This window comes from Theropithecus gelada, chromosome 19 (genome assembly GCF_003255815.1).
Source record: "Theropithecus gelada isolate Dixy chromosome 19, Tgel_1.0, whole genome shotgun sequence".
Lineage (NCBI taxonomy): Eukaryota > Metazoa > Chordata > Mammalia > Primates > Cercopithecidae > Theropithecus > Theropithecus gelada.
The window spans coordinates 27,721,586-27,747,875 of record NC_037687.1 but is presented as its reverse complement, the minus strand read 5'-3'; the positions used below and the strand labels follow the sequence as shown (position 1 = coordinate 27,747,875).

The following is a 26,290-nucleotide window of genomic DNA, read 5'->3' as shown; positions in this document are numbered from 1 at the left end:
GCATGTATGGTGCATCTCCATTTGGGCCATCCATGTTTAAACTCAAGTGCTCCTGGTCCGTACCTGGCAGGTGGCTGCTGTCCTGAGTGGTGTGGATTTAGGGTGGAGTATTTATTCCTGAGGCTCTTAGCACAGTACCTGTATCCACTCATGGTACCCTTAATCTTTTTTCTCTCTCTTTGTCCTGCGCCACTGGCCATCACCCACAGGAGACCTGTGCCAGGATCCTCCTGTATCGAGGTGCCGACAAGGATGTGAAGAATAACAACGGACAGACCCCATTCCAGGTCTGGGGCTGCAGTGGATGTACTGAAGTCTCCGGGGCTGAGGAAAGGGTGACAGTGACACCCAGTGGATAAGGAAGGGGACAATGAGGAAAGCAAGGAGACAGGCCGTGGAGGGGGAGCTGGAAGAAGAGGGAGGGCGGCATTGTCAGGGTGGAAGGTTTGGGTCGGGCTGGGGACCTCAGCATGTTTCCTGCCCTCTCTCTGCTCCCTGGGCCACCCCGCCCCCTGCCAACCCACCTCTACCCCCTCCCTCCAGGTGGCAGTGATTGCTGGGAATTTTGAGCTGGGGGAGCTGATCCGAAACCATCGAGAACAGGATGTGGGTGAGTGACAGGGAGCTGGGGCTGCACAGAGAACCTGGGGCGGCTGGGGTTTCATGGTAGGATGGGAGAGTTGGGGTACCTGACTTGAGGGCCAGGATAGGATGGAGAAAACCCTAGAGGACCAAAAATGTCTGGGTGGTGGTTGGGGGAGCAATTCCAGGCCCCCCGCCCTTTCTCATCTCTGTCTTTCTCCCTCATGCCTCTCTCCCACCATCTCTCGCCCCCGCATGGCCCCCTGCTTGCCTTTTCTCCCCTAACATCTGCCCCCCGCCGCCACTGTGCCCTCTCAGTGCCCTTCCAGGAGTCCCCCAAGTACGCGGCCCGGCGACGGGGGCCCCCGGGCACAGGGCTGACAGTGCCCCCGGCGCTGCTGCGGGCCAACAGTGACACCAGCATGGCGCTGCCCGACTGGATGGTGTTCTCCGCCCCAGGGGCCTCGTCCTCTGGGGCCCCTGGCCCTACCTCAGGGTCCCAGGGCCAGTCGCAGCCCTCGGCCCCCACCGCCAAGCTCAGCAGCGGGACCCTCCGAAGTGCCAGCAGCCCCCGGGGTGCCAGGGCCCGCTCTCCATCCCGAGGGAGGCACCCTGAGGACGCCAAGAGGCAGCCCCGAGGCCGGCCCAGGTAGGGGAGGCAGCCCTGGCTCCACAGTCCCCAGCCCCGTCAAATCCCCTCCCCAGAGCGGTGGCTTCCCCCAAGGCCAGCCCAGCTGCCTTCCTCTGTAGGCCCTCATCCGTCCAAGTCCCTAGTATCACCGTGGGGTAAAGGAAGGGCCTTGGGAGCTACTGTCCCGACTTCACCCCCAGTGCACCACGTTAGCTGGACATCTGCTCCACGACAGGGGCCCCATGCAGAGGATACCCCAAAGAAACATGTGTCCCAACCCCTGGGGACAGAGAATGACAGGGTGAGGTGGAGGGAAGCCGAGCAGGAAGAGGATGGGGGTGGTGGCAGGGACTTGGGTGGGGGACAGAGAGGTCACTCTGGAGGGAGGATGAGGAGTGGGCGGGGGACATTCCCGGGTCAGGAGGCCCACGTGGCTAGAGGAGGGTGAGAAGGAGGTGGAGGCCAGCCAGGCGTGTCCCGAGGAAGTGGGGGAGAGGCTGGCAACGGCGGGCAGAGGAGTTGGACCTGACCCAGGAGGAAGCTGGGAGTCGCGGAAGGCTCGTGAGCGGAGGGATGACACAGTCCCAGCTCAGCCTCAGGAAGCTGAATCAGGCGGTGCGCACAGGACCGTGGGAGGGGGCAGAGCCGGAAGCCAGGAGGCAGGAGAGGGGGCTGGGGGGCAGCTGCGGGGAGGCAGAGGAGCCCCCAAATGCCCTCTTTCCTGGAGGACACCAGTGCTGGGAAAGCCCCTCCCCCCTCCTCCACCCTGATGCTCCATCCTCTTCCCCCACCCAAGGACCCCTGTCCTCCCAGAGGTGTTCCCTCCCTCCACCCTCCCCTGCCTCTCATGCCCTCTGTGTACGCAGCTCCAGCGGGACACCCCGGGAAGGGCCAGCCGGGGGCACGGGGGGCTCAGGGGGCCCCGGGGGCTCCCTGGGCAGCCGCGGGAGGCGGAGGAAGCTCTACTCAGCAGTACCCGGACGCTCCTTCATGGCTGTGAAGTCGTACCAGGCCCAAGCCGAGGGGGAGATCTCCCTGAGCAAGGGCGAGAAGATCAAAGGTACCCAGGGTGGAAGCAGGGCCTGCGCTGGGCTGGGCTGTGGGGGCGATCAGGGAAAACATGGAGCAGAGAGCAGACCATTCTCAGATACCCAGAGTATCTCAGACCTCAGAGAGCCCTGCGGCGCCCCTTGAGCCTTGAAGGAGCATAGAGTGTAGCTGAGATGACCCTGTCAGGAGGCAGTGCTGAGGCAAAGGCAGTGAAGTGGGCCGGGTCCCATTGTGGGACACTGATGGCGTGTGCGGGGCATAGTTGGAACATCTCACCAAATTGTCTCATTAGACTCCTCATGGCCCTTTCTGGGGAGGGAGGTCATGGGCCCCATTGCATGGTTGAAGGAACAGAGCCTCGCACAGGTGAAGCAACTTGCCCAAGGTCCCCAGTCCAAGCCCACAGTCCTTCCTGCCACCTGGTGCAGAGCGTGAGGCTGAGCAGCCTTAACTTTGCCTCCTGCATCTGCCCGGGGGTCCTCAACTGAGAGACGGGCAGGATCCTACTTCTAGGGCCCCGATGAGTTGGCACATGTAAGATGCTTGGCCATGGGGAGGGCTCCCAAAACAGTGGTTGCCGTTATCAGGGTTCACCTCCCTCTGGTTTTTCCACCTTCATTTGGAAAGTGGAGCCAGTCTCCCCTGCTTGTAGGCTTCGCAGGGCTGCTGACGTGTTCTTGGATAGAAGGATGCTTTAGAGATGACCACTTGCCACAGGTGTGGCCGTTAACATGAGGCATTGGAAAAATTATTTGCCAGACTCTAGGCAGCCCAGGAGCCGAGTGGTATAGAGGTTGAGAGCCTGGCGGCCTGGGTTCAAATCCTGGCTTCACCACTTCCTAGCAGGGTGACATCAGCCAAGTGACTTCTCTGGGCCTCAGTTTCTTCATCTGTAAAATGAGACCCTCATGAGGATTAGAGAAGTCAGAGCATGTAAAGCACTTAGACCAATGTTTCCTACATAACAAGTGCCACATAAGACCCATCACTTGGCCAGGTGCTGTGGCTCACGCCTGTAATCCCAGCACTTTGAGAGGCTGAGGCAGATGGATCACCTGAGATCAGGAGTTCTAGACCAGCCTGGCCAACATGGTGAATCCCCATCTCTACTAAAACACAAAAAATAAAAAATTAGCTGGGTGTGGTGGCACACACCTGTAATCCCAGCTACTTGGGAGGCCGAGGCAGGAGAATTGCTTGAACCCAGGAGGCGGAGGTTGCAGTGAGCCGAGATCACGCCACTGCACTCCTGCCTGACTGACAAGAGTGAAACTCCATCTCAAAAAAAAAAAAAAGAAAAAAAAAAAAGCCATCATTTTCTTAAGTGGCCCCTACTTTAGGCACTTAGAGGAGAGAGACCTGGGCCCCTGGATAAGTAGGGAAGATCCTACCGTAGAAGGTCAGCTTGAGTGAGGCCTTGAAGGGTATTCAGGGGTCAGAGCGTCAGGCGGGCTGTGTAACTGCATGTGTTACAAAGTCTCTCTTCCCATAGCCTGAGTTCCTGTAGTTGAGGTCATAAGTCATTGGTCTCTGGGTCTCTAGGGCTCAGTTTAATGACCCAGCACACAGGAGGCTTTAATGCGTATATACTGAATGAATGAATGAGTGAATGAATGATCAAATTCAGGAGCTACTGTGGAGGCCAGGTGCAGCTCCTTCAGGGCAAGCAGCCTGGGACATAGGCACGTGGGGTGGGAGGAGATGGGAGAAGAGAAGGGTGAGCTGAGGCCAGAAGTAAAGAACCTTCCGGGCAGGCAAGGACCATGGGCAGTATCTTGCTGAGCTACAAGCTCAATGTTTCTACGCAGGAAGAGGATACGCTGCCTTCTGTTTTTATATCCTCGTCTTCCATTAAGAGGGACTCAATTGCCTCAAAGCACGCCCACATCCACGATGTCACTGAGCTTCACACAACCCGATGAGGTAGCCGACTCCTGCTACTCTCAGAATCAAAGCCCAAAGTCTTAACCTGGCCTCCAAGCTGCCTGTCTGCCCACCTTGCCAACCTCATCTCATGCGACTCTTCCCTTCACCCACAAGGTTCCAGGGACCTCATCCTTCTATCCATTCTTCCAGTGCCCCAAGCCCTCCAATCCCCCAATGCTCTGAGCCCTCCCATCCCCCAATGCCCCGAGCCCTCCCATCCCCCAATGCCCCGAGCCCTCCCATCCCCCAATGCTCCGAGCCCTCCCATCCCCCAATGCCCCGAGCCCTCCAATCCCCCAGTGCCCTGAACCCTCCAATTCTCCAATGTCCCAAACCCTCTAATCCTCTAATGCCCCAATCCCTCCAATATCCCAAAGCCCCAAGCCCTCCATTCCCTCAATGGCCCAAGCCATCCAATCCTCCAGTGCCTGAGCCCTCCAATCCTCCAGTGCCCAAGCCCTCCAATTCCCTAGTGCCCCAACCCCTCCATTCCTCCAATGCCCCAAGCTTTCCAATCCTCCAATGCCCCGAGCCCCCCAGTCCCCCAATGCTCCAAGCCCTCCAATCCTCCAATCTACCAACTCCTCCATTCCTCCAATGTCCCAAGCCTTCTTATATGCCAAAATCTTCAAACATGCTGTTCCTTCTGCCTGGAAAACTCTTCCATGCTCTCTTTGCCTCCCCAGCTCCTAGGATCCTTCAGGTCTCAGTCTATATGTCACACCTCAGGGACACCTCGTTGGACCCCTTTGCCATCTATAAGTTATATACTCCCATCTGGCTTCTCTTCAAACACCCTCTTATTGTCCCTGGAGCTCTGACCCCAACTTCCAATCATGTAGTCACTTGTACAGTTATGCCTCTATTGGCGGCTGTTCTGGAAGCTCCTCAAAGGAAAGAAGAACATTGATTATATTCAACTGTGTCTACCCTGGTACCTGACTCATGACTGGCACTAAATAAGTATTTTTTAAGTGAACAAATGATTGATTACAAGACCACCAAGCCAGGCATGGCAGTACCAGCCAAGAACCCAGTCCCCTTGACAACCCATCTCCTGCTCTCTTCCATGACTTTCAGCTTCCCCTCATTTAGTCTCCCCAGATGCTCTCAAGGGAGTCAGTTTATGGAGAGGAATACATCTGATGGCCCCAACTCAACCCCTAGCATAGCTGGAGTCATCTCCATGCAGGGGTATTCTCCACATTCGCTTCAGCTTCTTTGTCTATAAAATGGAAAAACAGTTGTTATCTAGCTGGGTAGGCATAAGGGTTGAACGAGGAAGGAAACTATGTGAAGGGCTAAATGGGGGCAGAGTCATGAAAATTGCCAGAGAAATTGAAGACCATGTGTTCGCCACTGGTGCCCTTGTCATGCCCTGAAGCCCTTGCATGGAGAGGTAGCAGCACATGAGTGACTGAAAGCATGCCCTCTGGAAGCAGACTGAGCTGTGTTAAAATCCAGATCTGTCAATTACTAGCCTTGTAACCTTCAGCAAATGATCTTGGCTCTCCAAGCCTCAGTGTTCCCATCAGTAAAAGGGGGATAAAGGAAGTGGCCCCTCTTAGGGTTCTGGCCCAGGTGAGAGTTGGATAAACATTAGCTGTTCTTGTCATGCATCTGTTTTTCAGCAGCAGGCATGTAACAGGTAGCCTGTGATGTTTGCTAAATGGGGAAGCGGTGGGGCCTGGGAGGGTGGGCAGGGGGAAGTGGCTTCCGTTAGGGGAGAGGGAGAGAAGGAAAGAGGTGATTCTAATCTCTTCTCCATTCTAGAGCCAGGAGAGGCAAAGAGAGGCAGAAAGAGGGGTCTGGGGACAAAGGACTAAAGATTAAGTGGCAAGGAGACTTTGGGAGGTGGCAAGGACAGTGGTGGGAGGGTGAAGTAGAGCTTGTCCCCCCATCTGTGATCTAAGTCCACAGAGCCTAGGAGGATGAAAAGGAATTACACAACGGAGCTGTGACCAGTTACCAGGGGAGACAAGGACCAATTGTGGACCTGGCCCTAACCTAGGAAGACCATGTTATGGAACACAGTCCTCTTCCCCAATGCCTCTGGTCCTCATTGGATGCAGAAGCTAGAATGCAAGAGTGATATGATTTGGGTCTCCCCCAAGCTCCTTGCTCCTTCCTCAGACGTTTATTAAGGATGCCATTGGGCTGGGAGCTGGTAACTGTGGGAAGGCTGTAAGTTGAGTGTGTTGGCAGTTGAGAGGCATAGAGACACAGAAATGTCTCTTTGTCCCCGTTCCCCATCCAGTACTTAGCATCGGGGAAGGAGGCTTCTGGGAAGGCCAGGTCAAAGGTCGTGTTGGCTGGTTCCCGTCTGACTGCCTGGAAGAGGTGGCGAATCGCTCTCAGGAGAGTAAGCAAGGTAAGGTGTAACCCCCAGCCGTGTTCAATGGACCCTAGGATTCCCATGTCCATTCCTTTCCCTTCCTAATGAGGGTGGGGTACTGGGAGGTAGATGGGAAGACTTGGGCCAGGAGCTCTAGGGTTGGGCTTGTGGTTTCCAAAACAAGAGTCCAAGGTTGTCTGTTGTCCCCCTGCAGAAAGCCGCAGTGACAAGGCAAAGAGACTCTTCCGGCATTATACCGTGGGCTCCTACGACAGCTTTGATGCCCCAAGGTAAATGTCCTTACACCCTCGGGCAACCCCCCTCACCCCAAGTTCCCTTTGCAATGTATTCCTTTAAATACTTCCATCACCTCTAAGCCCCTTTTCTAATCTATTCCTTCTAAAGTTTGATCCAGGGGTGGGAGAAGCCAGAATTAGCTTCAGACAGCACAGCCCAACCCCAAACCATCTTCGGCAGCCACTAAGACTGCTCAGCTCTGGGGTAGCCAGAGACAACGGAGTGGTCAGGGCAGGGCGGGGATGCCTGGGGAGGCCAGGGCGCTCTTATGTCTGGCTGGCTGGAGGCCCTTGTCTCCTTCATGTGCCCCATCTCTGTGCAGTCACGGGCAGTGGGAATGTGTGTGTCCCATGCACCAGTGTGGGGAGGGTATTGTCAGGGCCGGGTGGGATGAGGGTGAGGAGAGAGGTGCACTGACACCTTTCCCCTCCCTGGCTGCTGGCTGACTTGCTTCGGAAGCTTAATGGATGGGATTGGCCCAGGGAGGTGAGAGGGGAGGGGCAGGGAGGGGATGGGGTCAGGAGGGGAAGGACGGGCTGCCTGGGGGGTGTATGAACGTGTGTGTGCACGACCAGAGCTGAGGTTTCCTGGTGTGTGAACGTGTGTCTCTGTAGGTGTGCATGACACGCATCTGTGTGCATGTGTGGCCTGGATGTACCTGTACCTATGCCCGGGGCTGGAGGGTCTGCCCTGCTCTGTATATAGCGGTGCCTTTGTGGCTATGATTATGTGGGGCTGCCTCTGCACATCTGTGCTTCTCTCAATCTGTGGGCAAGCACTGCAGGGCATGTCAGTGAGTCTGCTCACACACATGGACAGGTGGGTCTCTGCACACATCTGTCCCTCTCTGTGCATGTCACTGTGCGTGTGCTCTCGCACATTAACGTGTGTGCATGCATGTGCATCTGTCTGATTGATCTGAGTTTCAGGACCTGGGATGTTGGGGGAGGGACGGGCAGAGGAGGGGAGGATTCCAGGGCTTGGGCCTCCAGAAGGACAAGGTTGTGGGGGAGGGAGGGTCGTAATTTGGTGTCTAAAATGTGACACTCTCCTCCACTGCTCCCCCCAATCCAGGGAAGGGTCCCCTTGTGCGTAGCATCCTTCCATTAAATGTGTCCAAACCTATGTGTCTGTGTTCTGGCCAGTGGGGATGGGTCGGGGATGGGGGGGACAGAGAAATGGCAACATGCGGATAGAGGGTGGGGCTGGGGTGCCACCCTGCGCCCCGAGTGTCTGAGGCGCTTGACCGTTGTGCGTGTTTGCCTGGCACGTCTCCGGCTCTGGGCACCGGGTGAGTATTGGGGTACACCCCCCACCCCGAGCTTCTATGTCAACCTCTGCTTCTTGTCTAGCAGCGTCTCTCTGGGTCTCTCCTTGGCCTCCGTCGTGGGGGTCATTTGCCCTACCAGCTGAATGGGGGTGGTCCCCGTCACCCTCAGCTTCCTTCCTCCTTCTACTCTGTCTTGTCAATGGGCTTCCTCCCCTACTCCTCCCTGCCTCTCGCTGGCTCCCACGTGCTCTCTGTGTGTGGTGCGTCGGAGCTTCCCCTCCTCCTGCCTCCTCCCTGTTCCCGGACCCTATCTGCGCTGGCCTGGCCTGTGCCGTGTGGTGCGCCCTGCAGCCAGGGCCCAACCCCGGCCTCCATCCCGGAGCTGGGGGATCCTTCGTGTGTCTCCCCTCCTGGCGTGTGCCGCCCCTTCCTCGCGCTGGCTCGGGGTCCACGGCTCTCTCGGGGAGCTGTGGTGGTGTGTTCGCCCCTCCGCCTGGGCTTCTCTGGTGGGGGAGGGGTGTTGCTCATGGCCTTGGGGCCCAGTCTGAATGTCCTGGCCTTTCTTGCCGACTGTGTCGAGGTGCGTTGCGTGTTGGTCTGTAGTGGTGGGCTGCGTGTCCCCGCCTGGGGCCTCTCTCACCCGCGGTGTCCCTGCCGGGGAAGCGGGGCTCCGTCCGCGCGTCCGTGCACGCGGCTGCGAGGCATCTTGTGTGATGTTGTGCCTCCCTCTCCCCGCGCTCTCTCGCTCTGCACCTGCGCGGGAGGGCTCTGGAGGGGGGGAGGGGGGTTAAGGGGGGGCTCAGACCGGAAGTGCCTCCCCCTTCTCCTCCCCCCTCCAAGCCTCGCCCCTCCCCCTTCTCCCGCCAAGGGGGCCCCCGCGTTCCCCTCCCGGCCCCCTCCCCCCTGCCCGGCCCCCTCCGCCGCCCGGCGCAGGACGCCAAGGGGTTAAGCCTCGCGCCCGCCGCCCGCCTCCGGAGCTGTCCGCGGTGCTGAAGCCGGCGCCGTCCGCGGTCCTCGCGCTACCGCCGCGGCCCGACCCCGCGCCCCGCGCCCCCGCGCCCCCCGGCATGTGAGCCCCCGGCCCTGCCCTCCCTCCCGCGGGGGGGGGTGCGCGCCCCCTCCCCCTCCCCCTCCCGGCGCGGGTCAGCATGAGGCGGGGCCTGGGGGCCCGGACACGGGGGTTCGGCCGAGCGGGGACGGGGACGCGGCGGCGGCGGCGGCGGCGGGGGCGGCCGGCACCGGGACCCGGGCCGGGGCTGGGGCCGCGGCGGCGATGGCTTTGTCTGCGGTCGGCGGCGGGGGTCTCGGGGGCGGCCCCGGTGGGAGCTCCCTGCCGCAGCCGCCCCCCGCGCTGTCCTCCAGCTGGCCAGCTCTGGGGCCCCGGCGGCGCAGCGTCTGGTACATCTACAGGTAACGGAGCGCGCCGCCCCCTGCTTTGCCGCCCGGCCGGCAGGCCCCGGCCCGCGGTGGCGACCCTCCCCCGCCGCTAACCCCCAGCCCCAGGGCCCTTCCCCTTCCCCCAACCCGCCCCTTCCCCTCCGCTCCTCTTCCCTTAACCTTCTCTCAGTTCCAAATCCCTTTCAGCCCCCCGTCTCAACCCTTCTCCTCTCCATCTCCCTCCCTGGACCCCTGTCCCCGACCCTCCCCACTAATACGCACTCGTCAGCCCTGGGAATCTTTTCCTCCACCCCCTCACAGGCCCTTCCAGGCCCCCCTCTGCTCTTCCCCCAAGACCTTCCTCCCAGCAGGCCCCCAAACTGACCCCCCTCCAGGATTTGGAGCCCACTTGCCTTTCTGCCGCCCTTAGCGCCCCCACTCCCCGGAGCCCTCCCTGTGGGGAGCCACGGTGGCTTACCCGCATCCGCCTACATCCCAGGCCCCTGTCCCTCTGATCCCCACATCCCCACACCTCTTCACGTTGTTGGCAAGTCCCCCCATTCATACCCCTCTCTCCCATTCACAGTCATCCCCCCTCCATCACACACGCATCCCGCCCCCGGCTTCCCCTCCCCTCCTCTTTTTCCGCTGCGTGTCACTGTGCGACGGTTCGTGTGTCAGTGTGGCTGTGTCGATGTGCGTGTGTGTGACTGCCTGCAGCCGCGTGCGTGTGTGTGCGTGTGTGTGTGAGTGAGAGAGAGATGGAGAGATGGTGGGCTCCCAGCCCACCCCCCAACTGTGTCCATCTGTGTGTCCCTGTGTGACAGCGTCTGTCTCTGTATGACTTGGAGCGACAGCGAGGCTGTCTGGGACTGTGTGTGTGTGTGTGTGTGTGTGTGTGTGTGCGTGGTGTGTGGTGTGTGGTGTGTGGTGTGTGCTGGAGTGGGTCTGTCCCAGGGACTGCGGCTGTGCTTCCCAACACCCACCCTCCTGGGCCTGGCCTGCCCCTCCCCCACAGGTCCCTACTTCAAGGGTCCATCCTGTGTCTCCGTCCCCATGTGCTCCTCCTCCTTGCCCCCTTGCCCCCGGGGGTCTGTGCATGTCAGGGGCACTTGAGTCACTGGCTCTGCCCTCTGCCCATGTGGGGCACGTGTGCTGAGCCCCGTCTGAGCTGCATGGGGAGCCGCATCCGCTTGTGTGTGCCACTTCTGAGCATGGGGAGGGGGGCTGGCGTCCCTGTGTGGGGCCTCTGGGCAGGCCGTGGACAAGGGTACATGGGGAAGGGCTTGAGTGCGGGGTTGGGGGTGCGCCGTGCACAGCAGCAGGCTCTGGGCTGGCGGAACCTGGGTGTGTGAGAGGGACGGTGGGGTGGGGAGGGGAGTGCTGGCCGCTGCAGTGCCCCTGTGTGTGGGATCCAGTGAACAAGAGCTGGCTGCTGAGCTCCGGAGGCCGCTCAGGGTTGCTGAGGGATGGCCTGGGGAAAAGCATTGTGTGAGCTCCTGCAGGGCAGGTAGTCAGCCAGAGGGAGCCTGAATGGGGTGCTGCGGGGGCAGCCAAGATGGGGGGCGAGGGGGAGGGGCTAGAGGGGTCTGGGTAGGAGGTGCAGGGTTGAGAACAGAACAGGGGAGAGTGGAGATGCTGAAGTGGGGGAGGGGTGGAGGCTGGAGCACGGAGGGTTCGGAGCAGAGAAATGGAGTGGGGAGGGAATTTGGGGAATGTGGGGAGGATTTGGGAGTGGGGATTTGGACAGTAGGGGGAGAATACCAAGAGGACGCAGGGAATGTAAATGAAACGCAGCTGCCAGTAAACGCAGGCGGGAGGGCTGTGGTGAAGTGAGTCGAGGGGGCAGAAATAGGTTTAGGTTTCCACTGATGCAAAAGTGGGTACCTGGGAAGTATGAAAGGGACCAGAGGTGCTTTAGGGGAGCCAGTGAGATTACTTACGGAGGTGCCAGAGGGTGTGGGAAGGATGAGGCTAAAGGACGAGGGAGAGGTCGCAGGACAAGGGTGAGGAGGTCGCAGAGGTCTGAGGAGGATGCTTTGAGGGAAAGGGGGGTAGGGTGTGTCAGGGGACATGGGAAATGGGGGGATGGCTCCATGGGGTGTGAGGAGGGCTTGTGGGAGTCAGGGATGAGGAGGGTGGGTTAGGGCAATGTGGAACCTCAAGATGGCATGCAGGAGTAGGGAGTGAGGTGCAGAGAGGAGGGGTACACAGGAGTTGGGGAGAGGGAGTTTAGAGGTACATGGAGCTGTGGGAGCAAAAGAGCAGTTGGGAAGTCCAAGGAGACTGTGGTGTGATGAGGGCAACACCACCTATGTCCTAGCTGGGGATTGGGTGAGGGAGTCATGGAGCAGAGAGGGGAATGGAGCATGTGTAGGATAGGGGTTGGTTGAGAAGCAGGAACAGGGTGGGTCTGGATGTTGTTGGACCCCCTTCCTGCCCTAGATCGCCACTGGCATATATATAGGTTACCTCTGGTGAATTCAAATCTTGGCTTTGATATTTTTTTAACTGGTGTCATCTTGAGCAAGTTATTTCTCTGTGCCTCAGTTTCCCCATCTATAAAATGGGAAGAATAACAGTCAACCTTTCCCTGGATTGTTGTGAAGACTAACTGAATACATAAATGGAAATATATAAATGCAAAGTGCTTGGAATCATGGCTGGCATTCAGCAATAATTCAATAAGTGTTCCTCGTCACGGTGTTACTGCCACACCCTGGGATAAACTCCAGGTGCTGCAGGGCCGAGCTCAGGGTGGATTCTGAGCAGATGGATATATGTGCTCAAGGTATTTCGGTGCTGTGGAGTGGAGGGTATTACCATTGCAGTTACCTGAGTATTCTCTTGGGTATTGTTGAAGAGTGATACTCACTGTGTGACCTTGGACAAGTTACTTAACCTTTCTGTGCCTCTGTTTCCTCACCTATAAAGTGAAATTAGGGCTGGGTGTGGTGACTCATGCCTGTAATCCCAACACTTTGGGAGACTGAGGTGGGAGGACTGTTTGAGTCTAGGAGTTTAAGACCAGCATGGGAAAGATAGTGAGATCCCATCTCTACCAAAAAAAAAAAAAAAAAAAAAAATTATTTTAATTAGCTGGGCACGGTGGTAAGCACCTGTAGTCTTAGGTACTTGGGAGGCTGAAGTTGGAGGATCCTTTGAGCTCAGGAGTTTGAGGCTGCAGTGAGCTATGATTGTGCCACTGCACTCCAGCCTGGGCAAGAGAGTGAGACTCTGTCTCAAAAAATATAAATAAATACATAGATAATGTGGAATTGGTACTTATCCCTACCCCAGAGGCTGGTTATGAAAAGACAATTTAATGATCTATCTGTGAAGGGCTTCAGATACTGCCCAGCCCATGGCAAGTACTCCTTCTTGGCATATTGACATGGGAGTTTTATTGACTATATTGGCTGACATTTGGGGAAGGCTTATGTATGGGGTATGAGGCTGATGAGGGGGCAAGAGAGAGATTCCAGAGGGCAGGGAGAAAGATGGAGGTAGGGAGGGGTTTGTGGTATGAGTGAAAGAAAAGTGAAGTTACCTCCAGTGAGGAAGGGTGCTGCTGGCTGCTAGGGGAGCCTGGAGACCTGGAAGAGATACAAGAGGAGGAGTAGGAAAGTGAGAATGAGGACATTACAGAATGCATGGATAGAAACAGGCAGCTCTGACCTCTGAGCCAATTTCCGTGTCCAGTTTCCTTGTCCACTCGCTGTTCCAGCCTTCTCAGCCCCTTTCCTCCCTTCCCCTCTCCCTTTTCCTCCCTTCATTCACCCCTTTGAGCCCCTTCCCTCCTTCTCTGTCAACACCTCTCCATCCAGGGGAGGAAGACATGGCGGGTATGGTTGGATGAGTTTACTGGACTGTGGTGAACTTTGAGCAAGGACTGTTGCTGGAGTATGTACATGTGAACATGTGTGGTGTTAGGTGCACTGAGGCGCCACAAGGAGGGTGGCGGCAGGGAGGACACGTGCACATCCAGAACCCTGTCGCCACGGTGCAAATGTATGGATTTTTATAAGGGGAGCCATGGGGGTCCTGGGAGCATACAGGGGTGCTTGTGGGGGTGGTACCCAAATACAGTGGAGCACAGTAAGTATTACTGCCTTTTGCTGGGATGTATGTGTTCAGAGGGCGTGTTTTGGGAATACACTGAGATCCGAGTGAGGGGGAGTTATTATTGGAACATACTGGGATGTGTGGGGGTTGCCGAAACATACTGGAGTATTCGAGGAGGGCTGTTTTGCTGAATTTGTGGGGGCAGGTAATTGGGAGCATGCTTGGCTATGATTGGAGGGTATTAGGGCCACATGGATGTTACTGGGATCTGGGTATTATTGGAATACACCGGAATTGTGAGGGTGGGAGGTGGGACGGGCTTTAGACAGTGCTGAAGGAAGCAGGGCACAGCAGAGCGCACGTTCCAGTGACTCCTGGGTGTTCTTGGGTATTCTGAAGGCAGTGGGGTTGCAGCCAGGGTGTCTGAGTATTCCTGCTGTAGACTGGGGGTGTCGGATCCTCCGGGAATGGAATGGATGTATATTCCTGAGGTGTACAGTGGTCATATCAGGGGTTTGGGGCTGTTTGAGTGAGCGTTGAGATCCATGAACTGTATCTGAGTTTCATTGACATTTCCTGGGTACATTTGGTGGCTTTACTGGAAACTACCACCCATATTCATGGGTGCTTTGCATTTTACTATAATAGAATATGCTGAGTGCATGCAGGAGCTCCATTTGAGATGCACCAGGGAATACAGAAGACAGTGCTGTCCACAGCGAGCTTTGCAGCAGTGGAAATGTTTTGTATCTGTACTGTCCAATGTGGTGGCCACCAGCCACGTGCGGCTTCTGCACACTTGGAAATATGGCCACTGTGACTGAGGAATTGAATTTTTCCATTTGATTTTGATTAGCTTTCATAAAAACAGCCACGTGAACCTAGTGGTCACCATAGTGGGCAGTGCAGAATTAGCAATTTTACCCTGTGTGGGGTCCTTGGGAGGTGACATATATATAAAGGAATTTTGAGGGGTATCATCAAAATACATGAATCCTCTTGACTTAACACCCTGACCTGAGGACATCAAGCAGATCGTATTGAGCACCTACTGTGTGCCAGGCACTGTGCAAAATACTAAATGTGTATTACCCCCACTGGACTCCCACTGCAACCCCATCAGGTAGGGTCTGTGATCGCCCTCCATTATAGATGGGGGAACTGAGGCACAAAAGGTTAAAGTTGTGGGCTCAAGGTCATAGGCAGGAAATGACTAGCAGGGACCCAAGCCAGGCCGTCTGGTAATCTGGAGGCTTTTCTCCCCATCCTCCCCACCGTGCCTGGCGCTGAATGGATGGGTGGATGGATGCATGGATGGATGAATGAGGAGAGAAGGAGTGGGAGAGAGAGCATGTGGGCTCCAAGGGGGAAGCCCGTCAGGGCCGACGCTAGCATACGCACACAGAGTGGGTGACAGAGATCCTAGGAGGTGCAATTAATGGCCCTGGAGCAGGGGTTCAGGTCTCTGGGTTGCTGGGTGGGGGACAGGCTCTGTGTCTCATGATCTCTTCTCTACTCCCCACCACTACCCCCCCATTTCTCCTGCCTCCCTGCCAGCGATTACATCATTAAGGAGAAGACAGTCTTGCTGCAGAAGAAGGACAGTGAGGGGTTTGGGTTCGTGCTCCGGGGGGCCAAGGGTGAGTGCCAGCCGGGGAGGGGATGGGAGAAGGGCTCTGTGACCCCAGAAGCAGGGCTGGAAAAGGGGGCGGGAAAGGGAAAGGGACCCCAGCCCACCCACCACCCCACCCCGGGGTGCTGGTCCCTCAGCTGCGGTGAGGCCTCCGTGACTTGGGTCTGAGCCCCATCCCCTGCTCGGCCTCTCCACCCCCTCCCCTCCGACCCCGCCGGCTCCTCCCTGTCTGCAGCGCAGACCCCCATCGAGGAGTTCACCCCCACCCCGGCCTTCCCGGCGCTGCAGTATCTGGAGTCGGTGGACGAGGGTGGCGTGGCATGGCGAGCTGGACTGCGAATGGGAGACTTCCTCATCGAGGTCAGTCCAGGCCCCCTCTCTTCCCTGGGACCCTGTGACAAGTTCTCAGACCCCCTCATGATCCACACCAGGATCTGGCTGCCCAGTTTTATTCTCCTTTAGCACCAGGATTCCCAGCCCCCTGCCCTCCCTCCAGCCAGCCTCTACTTTCCCCAGCGATTCCACCTAAAGGCCTCTGAGGCATCTCAAAAGAGTGACACAGAGCTGTCCCCAACACATACACAGTACCAGGGGATGGCCAGGCACAGTGGCTCACGCCTGTAATCCCAGTGCTTTGGGAGGCTGAAGCAGGTGGATTGCTTGAACTCAGGGGTTTGAGACCTGCCTGGGCAACATAGCAAGACCCTGGCTCTTAAAAAAAAAAAGTAGCTGGTGCTGTGTGCCTGAGGCCTCAGCTACTCGAGAGGCTGAGGTGGGAGGATTGCTTGAACCTAGGAAGTCGAGGCTGCAGTGAGCCATGATTGTGCCACTGCACCCCAACCTGGGTGACAGAGACCCTGTCTTTTAAAAATAAATAAATAAATAAATAAATAAATAAATAAATAAATAAATACTGGGGACAAGGAGGGCGGGGGAAGTGAATAGGGTAGGCTGAGCCTCTTCCCCAACCCTGGGGCCAGGGAGGGTGGGAAAGCGGGCTTGCCCAGGGAGGCAGTAGTATGAAGGGTCAGAGGGAGGGGAACATGGCCCAGAGGCCCATGGACAGGGCAGCGCAGGAGCCATCCTTATTGGGGTCTCTGAAGCTGCAAGCACTCCTCCCCTCGTCTACTCTGTGTGATCTGGGGGTGTCTGTGCCACAGGTGAACGGGCAGAATGTGGTGAAGGTCGGCCACCGACAGGTGGTGAACATGATCCGCCAAGGGGGCAACACGCTGATGGTGAAGGTGGTGATGGTCACCAGGCACCCGGACATGGATGAGGCAGTGCACAAGAAAGGTGCTCCTGCGGCCACTCTCGCAGCCACCCCATTGCCACCAGGCTCAGCCCCGCGGGAGCCCCAGGGCTGGTTGCTGCTGCCCAAGGCCTTCCGTTCCCTAGCATTACTTCTCCATTACCCTTGTGGGGAGAAACTGAGGCAGGGAGGGCTCAGCACGCTGGCATCGGCTATTCTCTGAGCCCTGGGAGCCCTGTGGTGGTAGAGGGTGGGGGGGCGTCTCCCCCATGATACTGATGCCTCCCCTCATCACGTTTCCAGCACCCCAGCAGGCCAAGCGGCTGCCGCCCCCAACCATCTCCCTGCGTTCCAAATCTATGACCTCAGAGCTGGAGGAGATGGGTGAGCCTGCGGGGCTGCTGAGGCCAGGGGGCCGGGGGGGAGAGGGGAAGGAGGGCTGGACCATCCCTCGAGTTCGTTAGTGTTGTTAGTGACCAGGGGTCCTTGTCCTCATCCTGTCCCCAGTCCATGGGTCGGACTCTGGCCTGTGTGTGTGTCTCTGGGAAGGGGTGTCTGAGAGGCGACTCTCCTCTGTGCTCTTGTATCTGTTTCTCTGTTGGGGTCTCTCTCAGGGTCTGTATGTACCCTCTCTGCGGGTCTCTCTGTCTCCTTCCTTCTGTCCCACCTCACCCCCAAGCCCCATTCAACATCTCTCCCTCCACCAGCTCCCCCCAACCCCCAATAACAGAGAAAAGCGAGCCCCTCCCTCCAGACGAGGCCGAGTGGACCTGGGGGTCCCATTTCCCCTGACAGGGGGCTGGTCGGACAGCTGACCGCCCCCAGCCCCGGGGCCCAGAGGGAGGTGGGCTTCCAGAGAGGGGGCCCCTCTCCTTCCCTTGACGTCCTAACTCTTGGCTCCTCTACTGCCTCTCCCCCGGGCTAGTCTCCCCCTGGAAGAAGAAGAGTGGTGAGTGGGCACAGGACTGGCGGGAGGGCCCCCGTCTCCCGACCCCGCCGGCGGACTCGCCCCTCCCCGACCCCGGCCCCTCACTGCCCCTCTCGCGCATGCGCGCGCCCGCTGGCCACGCCCACCGGCCCGCACCTGCTGGCCACGCCCACAGGCCGAGCCCGCTCCACCCCGCCCCCGGGGGCTCCCTGGGCTTCATCCGTGTTCTTTGCCCACAGAGTACGAGCAGCAGCCGGCGCCGGTGCCCAGCATGGAGAAAAAGCGGACCGTGTATCAGATGGCTCTCAGTAAGACGGCCCAGCCCTGCTCCTCGGGCTGCCGGGCCCCAGCCCCGGCATCCGCTGCATCCCCGTCCCACCATGAGCCCCACGGCGCCCCTCACCTTCCTGCCCCAGAGAGGCCGCGATTCCACCTCCCCTCCCTCCGCCCGCCCTCTCCCGACGGCTGCCCCGTTCCCTGCCCGCACCCCTTCCCACCCTGGGTGCTGCCCCCCGGGCTTGGTGATTGTGTCTCCAAGCGGGACTGGCCGTCCACCTGGACCCAGGCAGGGCTGCCCTTTCCTGGTTGATCCAGGTGCTGGATGAGCTGCGGGGCGGCAGCTCTGGTCTCTGCGGCCCGGGTCAAAGCAAAGTTCATTTCATTGTCTTCCCATCTGTTCATCTCCCCCTAGACAAACTGGATGAAATCCTGGCCGCAGCTCAACAGACCATCAGTGCAAGCGAGAGCCCTGGGCCCGGTGGCCTCGCGTCCCTGGGCAAACACCGACCCAAAGGCTTCTTTGCCACTGAGGTAGGCGGCCTGGTATGGGGAGGAACTGGCAGGGGGAAGGCGGTTCACACACCAACCTGGAGCCTTTCTCTTTCCAAAACCCTCCTGATGCCCCTGTGCTTTAGGCTGGTCCTGGAGGGGCGACAGGCATCCTAGGGTTTCCTCCTTTCTCCCAACTTTGGGGACCTCCTTTCCTCCTTATCCCCTTTCCCTCAAATCCCATCTCTGTCCTTTTCTCTCTCCACTTTCCACTCCTGCTGTTATACTTGCGCTCTTGCCCTGCCTCTTTCTGTCCCTCTGCGTCCCATCTTAAGGGTCTCTGGGAAGGCAAAATGATGTCATGGATGGAGATTCCCCGACATAATAATAGATACCCAACACGTAGTACTTATTAAAATATGAATGGTCACGTCTGTCGCCACTCTGTCTGCCTCTCCCCACAACCAGAGGCCAATCTGTGGGGAGTGTTGATAATTTGGGGGACACTGCATTTTATTTTATTTTTAAATTTTTATTTATTTATTTATTTTGAGATTGAGTCTCACTCTGCCATCCAGGCTGGAGTGCATTGGGGCAAGCTCTGCTCACTGCAACCTCTGCTCCCAGGGTTCAAGAGATTTTCCTTTCTCAGCCTCCTGAGTAGCTGGGATTACAGGTGTACGCCACCTTGCCTGGCTAATTTTTGTATTTTTAATAGAGATAGGGTTTTGCCATGATGGCCAGGCTGGTCTCGAACTCCTGGCCTCAAGTAATCCGCCCGCTTCAGCCCCCCAAAGTGCTGAGATTACAGGCATGAGCCACCTTGCCTGGCCAGACACCAAATTTTATATGGATTATCTCATTCATTCCTTAGATTCATCCTGGGAGATGCACGAGGTTGTTAGCCCATTTACAGAGGGGGAAACTGAGGCTCAAGGAAGGAAGAGGGATTTTAACCCGGGGCAGCCCTCTGAACCCATGGTCCTGCCACAGCTCTGGCTATCCTGGTGGGGTCCTGCTGGTCCCTTCCTGGATGTTGCCCCACTCCACTGGACTGTGTGCCTTCCCTCCAACACATCCCCCACTAGGCCTACCAGTGCCACCCCTTACCCTCCAACTGTCTCCTCCAGAGGCCACGCTCTGCCTTACTCCTCCCTTCCCGCTTCCTTCTTCTCTGCCCAGTCCCTATCCTCTGGCCACATCCACCACCTGGTGGTCAGGAGTCTATTTACTCTAAAACTGGGTTCTTTGGCTTTTAGGGGGTCATGGATCTCTTTGGCAGGCTGCCATAGTCCTCAGAATAATGCTTATAAATGCATAACGTAAAATAAGTTAACAAAAGAGGCCAGTTACACTAAAATATAGTTCTCAAAATATTTTTCAAAAGCAAAATTTGTGATATCATAATATCATCTTTTTTTGTCAACATGTTAGACACTGGCGGTGGATCTTAACAACTCTAATTTCAAAATCACGAGGAGCATAAACACCATTTTGGGAAATCTGCACCACTGTGATGGGATATGGAAATATCTGTGATTCCTACTGGGGATACAGGCATGGGTCTTGCTGAAACTAGCATGGTTTGCTGCTTACGTATTTAATTGAGGAAAGGTTGAGTTTTTGTTGGAGGATGATGAAAATGAAAACATAGGATTTCTTTTCCTATACAAGTGCACAGGCCCCTGAAGTCTATCCACAGTCCCTCGTGCTCTGGAGGGTCTCGTACTTGTATAAAAATCAAGAGTAGGAGGCTGGGTGTCGTGGCTCACGCCTGTAATCCCAGCACTTTGGGAGGCTGAAGCGGGCTGATCACCTGAGGTCAGGAGTTTGAGACCAGCCTGGCCAACATGGAGAAACCCCATCTCTACTAAAAATACAAAAATTAGCCAGATGTGGTGGCATGTGCCTGTAATCCCAGCTACTCAGGAGGCTGAGGCGAGAGAATCGCTTGAACCCAGGAGGCGGAGGTTGCAGTAAGCCGAGATCACGCCATTGCACTCCAGCCTGGGTGACAAAAGCAAAACTCTGTCTCAAAAAAAAAAAAAAGGAAAAAAGAAAAAAAAAAACTTCTTCCTTATATGGAGTCCAAATCTACCTCCCCTGGGCTCTTATTTTTTGGACACTGTTTTCTTCTATTTTCACTTGCACTGCAGCAAACTTCTCATAACTCCTCAGCAAACTTCTTCACAACCAGCTTTAAGAAGGAAAGGGCAATAGAGAAACAGAAAGAGAGAACATGCACATTCCCATTTTACAGAAGACGAAACGGTTTTAGAGATTTGCATTCACTTGCCGGAGACCTCCCATCGAGTGTGTATCTAATCAGACAGAACCAAAGTCCAAATTTGCCTACTTGCTGAAATTTATTAGAACCCCAGGATCAATATGCGAAGGCTTTTTGTGGTTATTCCTGGACAGGCGCAAAGCAGAGAAAATCTTGAGTACATGCGGGCTCCCAGACGAGGCTGAACGAGGGTGCCTTCTCATTTCAGCTCTTATACTGTGAACAAGTGTCTTTTCTCGGTCTATTTAGTGCCACGTGCTTTGCATCTTTGGGCCTTTTAGTGGTGATATCAGTGTTTCAAAGGTCCCCCAAGCATGGTGCTGAAGAGCTGTCTAGTGTTCCTAAGTACGAGAAGGCCGTGATGTGCCTTATGGAGAAAATACGTATGTTAGAGAAGCTTCATTCGGGCATGAGTTAGAGCACTGTTAGCCAGGAGTTGGATGTGAAGGAATCAACAATGTATATTAAATAAGGCATCCTTCAACAGAAGCATGCATAAAACGAGATTATGTATTGATTGGTTGAGGGAAATGTGTGGCAGCCTCCTATTAACATAACTACCGCAAATAGCCACAATTGCCTGTATTTGGGGCTGCGTACTTCTTTGTTGTGGAAGCCTGTCCTGTGCATTGTAGGATTTTAGCAGCATCCCTGGCCTCTACCGTCTGGATGCCAGCAGCAAATACTCCCCAGTGTCCTCTGGGGAGCAAAACCACCTCTAATTGAGAACCACTGCCCTATATCATTCTAAGGTTAAAAGATTTTCAGGGCCGGGCACAGCGGCTCACACCTATAATCCCAGCACTTTGGAAGGCCGAGGATGGCTGATCCCTGGAGCTCAGTAGTTCCAGACCAGCATGGGCAACATGGCAGAAAACCCATCTCTACTAAACATACAAAAATTAGTTGGGCAGATGTGGTGGCACACACCCGTAGTCCTAGCTACTCCGGGGGCTGAAGAGGGAGGATCACCTGAGCCTCCAGGGTTGAGGCTGCAGTAAGCCATGATTGTGCCACTGCACTCCTGCCTGGGCCACAGAGAGAGACCACCCTGTCTCTAAAAAACAAACAGAAAAGATTAAAAGATTTTCAGCCCCAGGATTATCCCAAGTGGACTTAGATTCAGGATGCTACCATCCATATTCACTCATTAAATTATTCAGTATTTATTGGAAGCCTGGGAGGTACTCCCACTAATCCCATTACTTCATGCCTCCCCCCAATCTGTATTTTACACTCTCCTCCTTCTGAATTTCCCTCTCTGGGTCTCTAAACACACCCCAGGTGTTTGTTCCTGATCCCCCAGAAACTCTATATTAACAGACAAATGGGGATTCAAATTCTGACTTCCTTTAACTTAATTTGCCACCTTGGACCACATTACTTAATTTCTCTGCATCTCAGTTTTCTGTTCTGTAAAATGGGGCTAAAGCCAGCCTTGCCCAGTTCTTATGAGGATTCCATGAGATTAACTGTAACACAGCAAACTCCCAACAGATGGCGAACCCCTCAGGATAGAAAATAGGCCAGGCTGGGCTGGGCGCGTGGCTCACACCTACAATCCCAGCACTTTGGGAGGCCAAGGCAGGCAGATCACAAGGTCAAGAGATCGAGACCATCCTGGCAAACATGGTGAAACCCCGTCTGTACTAAAAATACAAAAAAAAAAAAAAAATCAGTTGGGCGTGGTGGCGGGCGCCTGTAGTCCCAGCTACTCAGGAGGCTGAGGCAGGAGAATGGCACAAACCTGGGAGGCAGAGCTTGCAGTGAGCCAAGATCGTGCCACTGCACTCCAGCCTGGGTGACAGAGCGAGACTCCGTCTCAAAAAAAAAAAAAAAGAAAAAGAAAATAGGCCAGGTACAGTGGCTCTCACCTGTAATCCCAACACTTTGGGAGGCCAAGGCAGGAAGATCACTTGAGGCCAGGAGTTCAAGACTAGCCTGGGCAACATAGTGAGACCCTGTCTCTACAAAATATTTAAAAATTAGCCAGTCATGGTATGTGCTGAGGTGGGAGGATCACTTGAGCAAGGGAGGTCAAGGCTGCAGTGAGCCATGATTGCGCCACTGCGCTCCAGCCTGGGCAACAGACTGAGACCCTGTCTGAACAAATACATACATTAATTAATTGAAATAAAGTAAACTAGAAAGTCCACCATGACTCACCAGTGATCTCTGTGTATGCCTCCAGAGACCCTGCAACATCAGAGACCCCACAATAGCACATCAGACTGAGTGTAAATCTCTGATAAACTAATTAGAGCAAGTCCTGTTTTCATTAATTCAACAAATGCACAGAGCTCCTGTGAAGTGCCAGGCAGTCACAGTGCTAGGTCTGCCCTGCATGAACCCAGGTACAGGACAGTCAAGAGCCTAACCCTCATGGAGCTCACTCTCTGAGCTCCAAAGACCCCCACCCCCAGAGGAGCCCAGACACCAGCCAGTAATAAAACCAGCTGCCCACCTGCCCCCGCCTCCTAGAAATGAAACTCAGAGGCACTCACCTGAGTTCTGCGAGACCTCCTTTCCCTCTGTGTCCAGAGGACCCATAGTCATTTATCCTGTACATCCCCCTTGCCTTTTCTTCTCTCACCTCTTGGATCTGTCCCTGGGCCTTCCCCAGGCCCCCGTCTCATGCTGGAGGCTCTTTCTGCCACCTTCTCTGCTCCTTCCCACCTGCCATTTTTATCTTTCCCACTCTCTGAGTCAATGCAGATGCCCCTTCATGAGGTTTCTGCATCTTGGTGGCCTCTCTTGATGTCTGGTCTTGTTCTCGGTGTCCCCATTTCCCATTTCAGCTCCTCTCCCCTCTTCACTCTGCATCTTCCCTCCGGTTTAGATGCAGTGGTGGGGGGCAGGGGTGCAGTATCCTCCTGAGGCTTCTTGGGTCAGGTCTGCACAAAAGTGAGCAAGAGCAAAGCATTGCATAAGATGCCATTATCAGCCAGGCATGGTGGCTCACGCCTGTAATCCCCACACTTTGGGAGGCCAAGGCAGGTGGATCACCTGAGGTCAGGAATTTGAGACCAGCCTGGCCAACATGGTGAAACCTCATCGCTACTAAATCTACAGAAATTAGCTGGGTGTGGTGGCACACGCCTGTAATTCCAGCTACTCGGGAGGATGAGACAGAGGAATCGCTTGAACCTGGGAGGCAGAGGTTGCAGTGAGCCGAGATTGTACCACTGCTCTCCAGCCTGGGTGACAGGGTGAGATTCCCTCTCGAAAAAAAAAAAAAAAAAGATGCCACTGTCTAAGGACTTGGAAACTGGGAGATTTCAACCCTCTCCAAAGATGCACTTTTGCATACAACCTAGAGGAGGTGGGGAGAGTGGGGGCGCAGAGCCCGGCAGATCCACCCTAGGTCAGGGCACCTCTTGAGCTGTCTCCTCCTAGGGCTCTGCTGTCCCTCTGCCCCTTGGTATGGCTTTGACTTTCTCGGCTACTGTCTTTGTCATCCGCCACTGATGACTGAGGGCTCCCTCATGCCCTCTCGTCTCTCAGTCTGAGACGTCATTGTTCCCTCTCAGGTGCACTCCTAGCTTCTGGGGTTCCCTCCTGGGGCTGCGCAGGCCCTCTCCGAGTCCGAGCTGCCCTCCCTCCTGCCTCTACGGGCTCTTCCTGCTTCCCATCGCCCTCTCATTTCCCCTCTCATCTCTCAGTCCGTGTCTCTCCCCCTTCTAGGCCCCATCTCTGTCTGCCCCTCCTCCCCTCTCTCACTCTCCCCATCTTCCCATCCCTCCCTGTTTGCCCACCTCCCTCTCTCCTGCATCTCTGTCTTCGTCTCTTTGTCTCTGTCTCTCCATCTCTGTCTCTGTGTCTCTTTGTCTCCCTAGCTCTCTGTCTCTCTGTCTCCTCATCTCTGCCTTTGTCTCTCTGTCTCTCTAGCTCTGTCTCCCCATCTCTGCCATTGTCTCTCTATCTCTGTCTCTCCATCTCTGCCTTTGTCTCTGTCTCTGTCTCTCCATCTCTGTCTCTCTCTATCCCCATCTCTGCCTTTGTCTCTCTATCTCTCTGTCTCTGTCTCTCTTTTTCTGTCTCTCTACCTCTGTCTCTGTGTTTCCTTGTCTCCCTCTCTCTGTCTCTGTCTCTCTCTGTCCCCCCATCTCTGTCTCTTCAGTTGTCTCTCCCCTATCCCGTCTCAGGGCTGCCTCCCTAGCAGGAGTTCCCCAGCCACTGGTCAGCCGCAGGACATGCGCTGCCCTTGAGGCACCAGGCCACGAGGTGACGGAGAACTGGGCCTTTGGGCAACTCACTGAGGGGGAATCTGCCCGGCGGCCGGTGACGTCATGCAAGGCTGCGCACTCTGATTGGCTGCCCCTTCTGCGCGGGAGCGAATGCTCCCGTTGGTTGGTGGAGTTCAAGTGCTCCCTCGGGGATCAGTGCGATGCCCCATCAGACTGTTACGGTTCTTCCGTCAGTCTGACATCTCTCCTGTCACCCTGACCCTTCTTATGTCAAGCTAACCCATTTTTGTCCCTTCTTCTTCCACATGGCATGGAAGTGTCTTTTGTCAGCTTGCAAATCTGACGCCTCCTCTGTCACTCTGCACCCTCCTCTGTCGGGGACACGGCTCCCCCCTCACTCTAACCAGTTCCTTGCCACTCTAAGCTCTCTTTCGTCACCCTGACTCCTTGCCTGTAACCCTGACCCCTCCCCATCACACTGATACCCCCCATCACCCTGACACCTTACCTGTAATGCTTGTAATCCTGACCCCTCCCCATCACGCTGACCTCTCCCCATCATCCTGACCCCTCCCCATCACTCTGATCCCTCTCGATTATCCTGACCCCTCCCCATCATCCTGATCCCTCCCCATCACCCTGACTCCTCCCCATTATCTTACCCCCTCCCCATCATCCTGACCCCTCCCCATCACCCTGACCTTTCCCCATCACCCTGACTCCTCCGTTGTCCCTTTGACTCCTCCACTGTCTCTCGTTTACCTCTTCTCTCACCCTGACCCCCACCCTATCACCCTCACCCTTCTCCATCACTCAGACTCCTCCTTTGTCACCTGACCCCTTCTCTGTCACATTGACCCCTCCACTGTCCCCCAACCCTTCCCTGTCATCCTGACCTCTCCCCCATCACCCTGGTCCCTTCTGTCACTCTGACCCTTCCCCTGTCACATCGACCCCTCCACTGTCACTCTGATCCCTGCCTCATCACCTTCACCCTCACCTGTCACCTGATCCTCGTCTGTTCCTCTGGCCCCCATCACCTGCACCCATACCCTGTGCAGGTGTTTCCCTCGCCTTCTTCCCCTCCTCCCAGCTGTCCTCTCCTGCCTGGACTCTGTTCTTGGTGTCCTCTCCAGCTCTGCCCCTCAGCAGTCCCCGTGTGCTTCCTGACTGGTCACATCCCCTTCTCCTGGCTCTTCCCACCCCTCCCATTTTATCTTAGGGTTTTTGAGCCACTCTGATATCTTTTCTCCGATGGGTCTTTAATCTCCTCCTTCCTCGCTGGCTGCTCTAGGATAAGGCCCTTTTCTCTCTGATCCACAGCCTCTTTCGTTATCACCCAAATGGGTATAATCCACCCTAACTCACAGGTGTGAGGATCCAATGAGGACACATATGAAAAACAGCAGGCAAAATGGCTCACACAAGAGTGTCTCCCTCCACTTGCCACTTCTCTACTGCCTTTATCTTCTGGAAGGTTCTGCTGTCTGATACCACACAGCTGCAGGACAGGACAGAAAGCCAAGCAGAGTATTGGGCTGTGGCTGAAGGAGATGGGGGAGGGGGTCAGAAAAATATTCAGCAAAGCAGAGAAGGATTGAGCAGGCTGAGAAGCGCTTAGAGAAGAGCAGCATGGCAGGAAATCCGTCAAAGCAGGGATGCCTTCAGGCGACAGCTCCTGACACCTGCTTGGAACTGGCTC

General features: G+C 55.9%; 1 protein-coding gene across 1 annotated transcript in view; it reads left to right on the top strand.

Annotated features, from left to right (window-relative positions):
* Positions 1 to 26,290, top strand: part of SHANK1 (SH3 and multiple ankyrin repeat domains 1) — a 58,977-nt gene that overhangs the window by 14,516 nt on the left and 18,171 nt on the right. Inside the window, exons 9-21 of the mRNA XM_025367136.1 lie at positions 210 to 287; positions 544 to 610; positions 901 to 1,231; positions 2,080 to 2,273; positions 6,447 to 6,560; positions 6,739 to 6,814; positions 7,281 to 7,307; positions 15,091 to 15,173; positions 15,402 to 15,526; positions 16,327 to 16,462; positions 16,722 to 16,802; positions 17,586 to 17,654; positions 18,038 to 18,156. Of these exons, the coding sequence (XP_025222921.1) occupies positions 210 to 287; positions 544 to 610; positions 901 to 1,231; positions 2,080 to 2,273; positions 6,447 to 6,560; positions 6,739 to 6,814; positions 7,281 to 7,307; positions 15,091 to 15,173; positions 15,402 to 15,526; positions 16,327 to 16,462; positions 16,722 to 16,802; positions 17,586 to 17,654; positions 18,038 to 18,156 (1,500 nt within the window). The remainder of the gene's footprint in view (positions 1 to 209; positions 288 to 543; positions 611 to 900; positions 1,232 to 2,079; positions 2,274 to 6,446; positions 6,561 to 6,738; positions 6,815 to 7,280; positions 7,308 to 15,090; positions 15,174 to 15,401; positions 15,527 to 16,326; positions 16,463 to 16,721; positions 16,803 to 17,585; positions 17,655 to 18,037; positions 18,157 to 26,290) is intronic.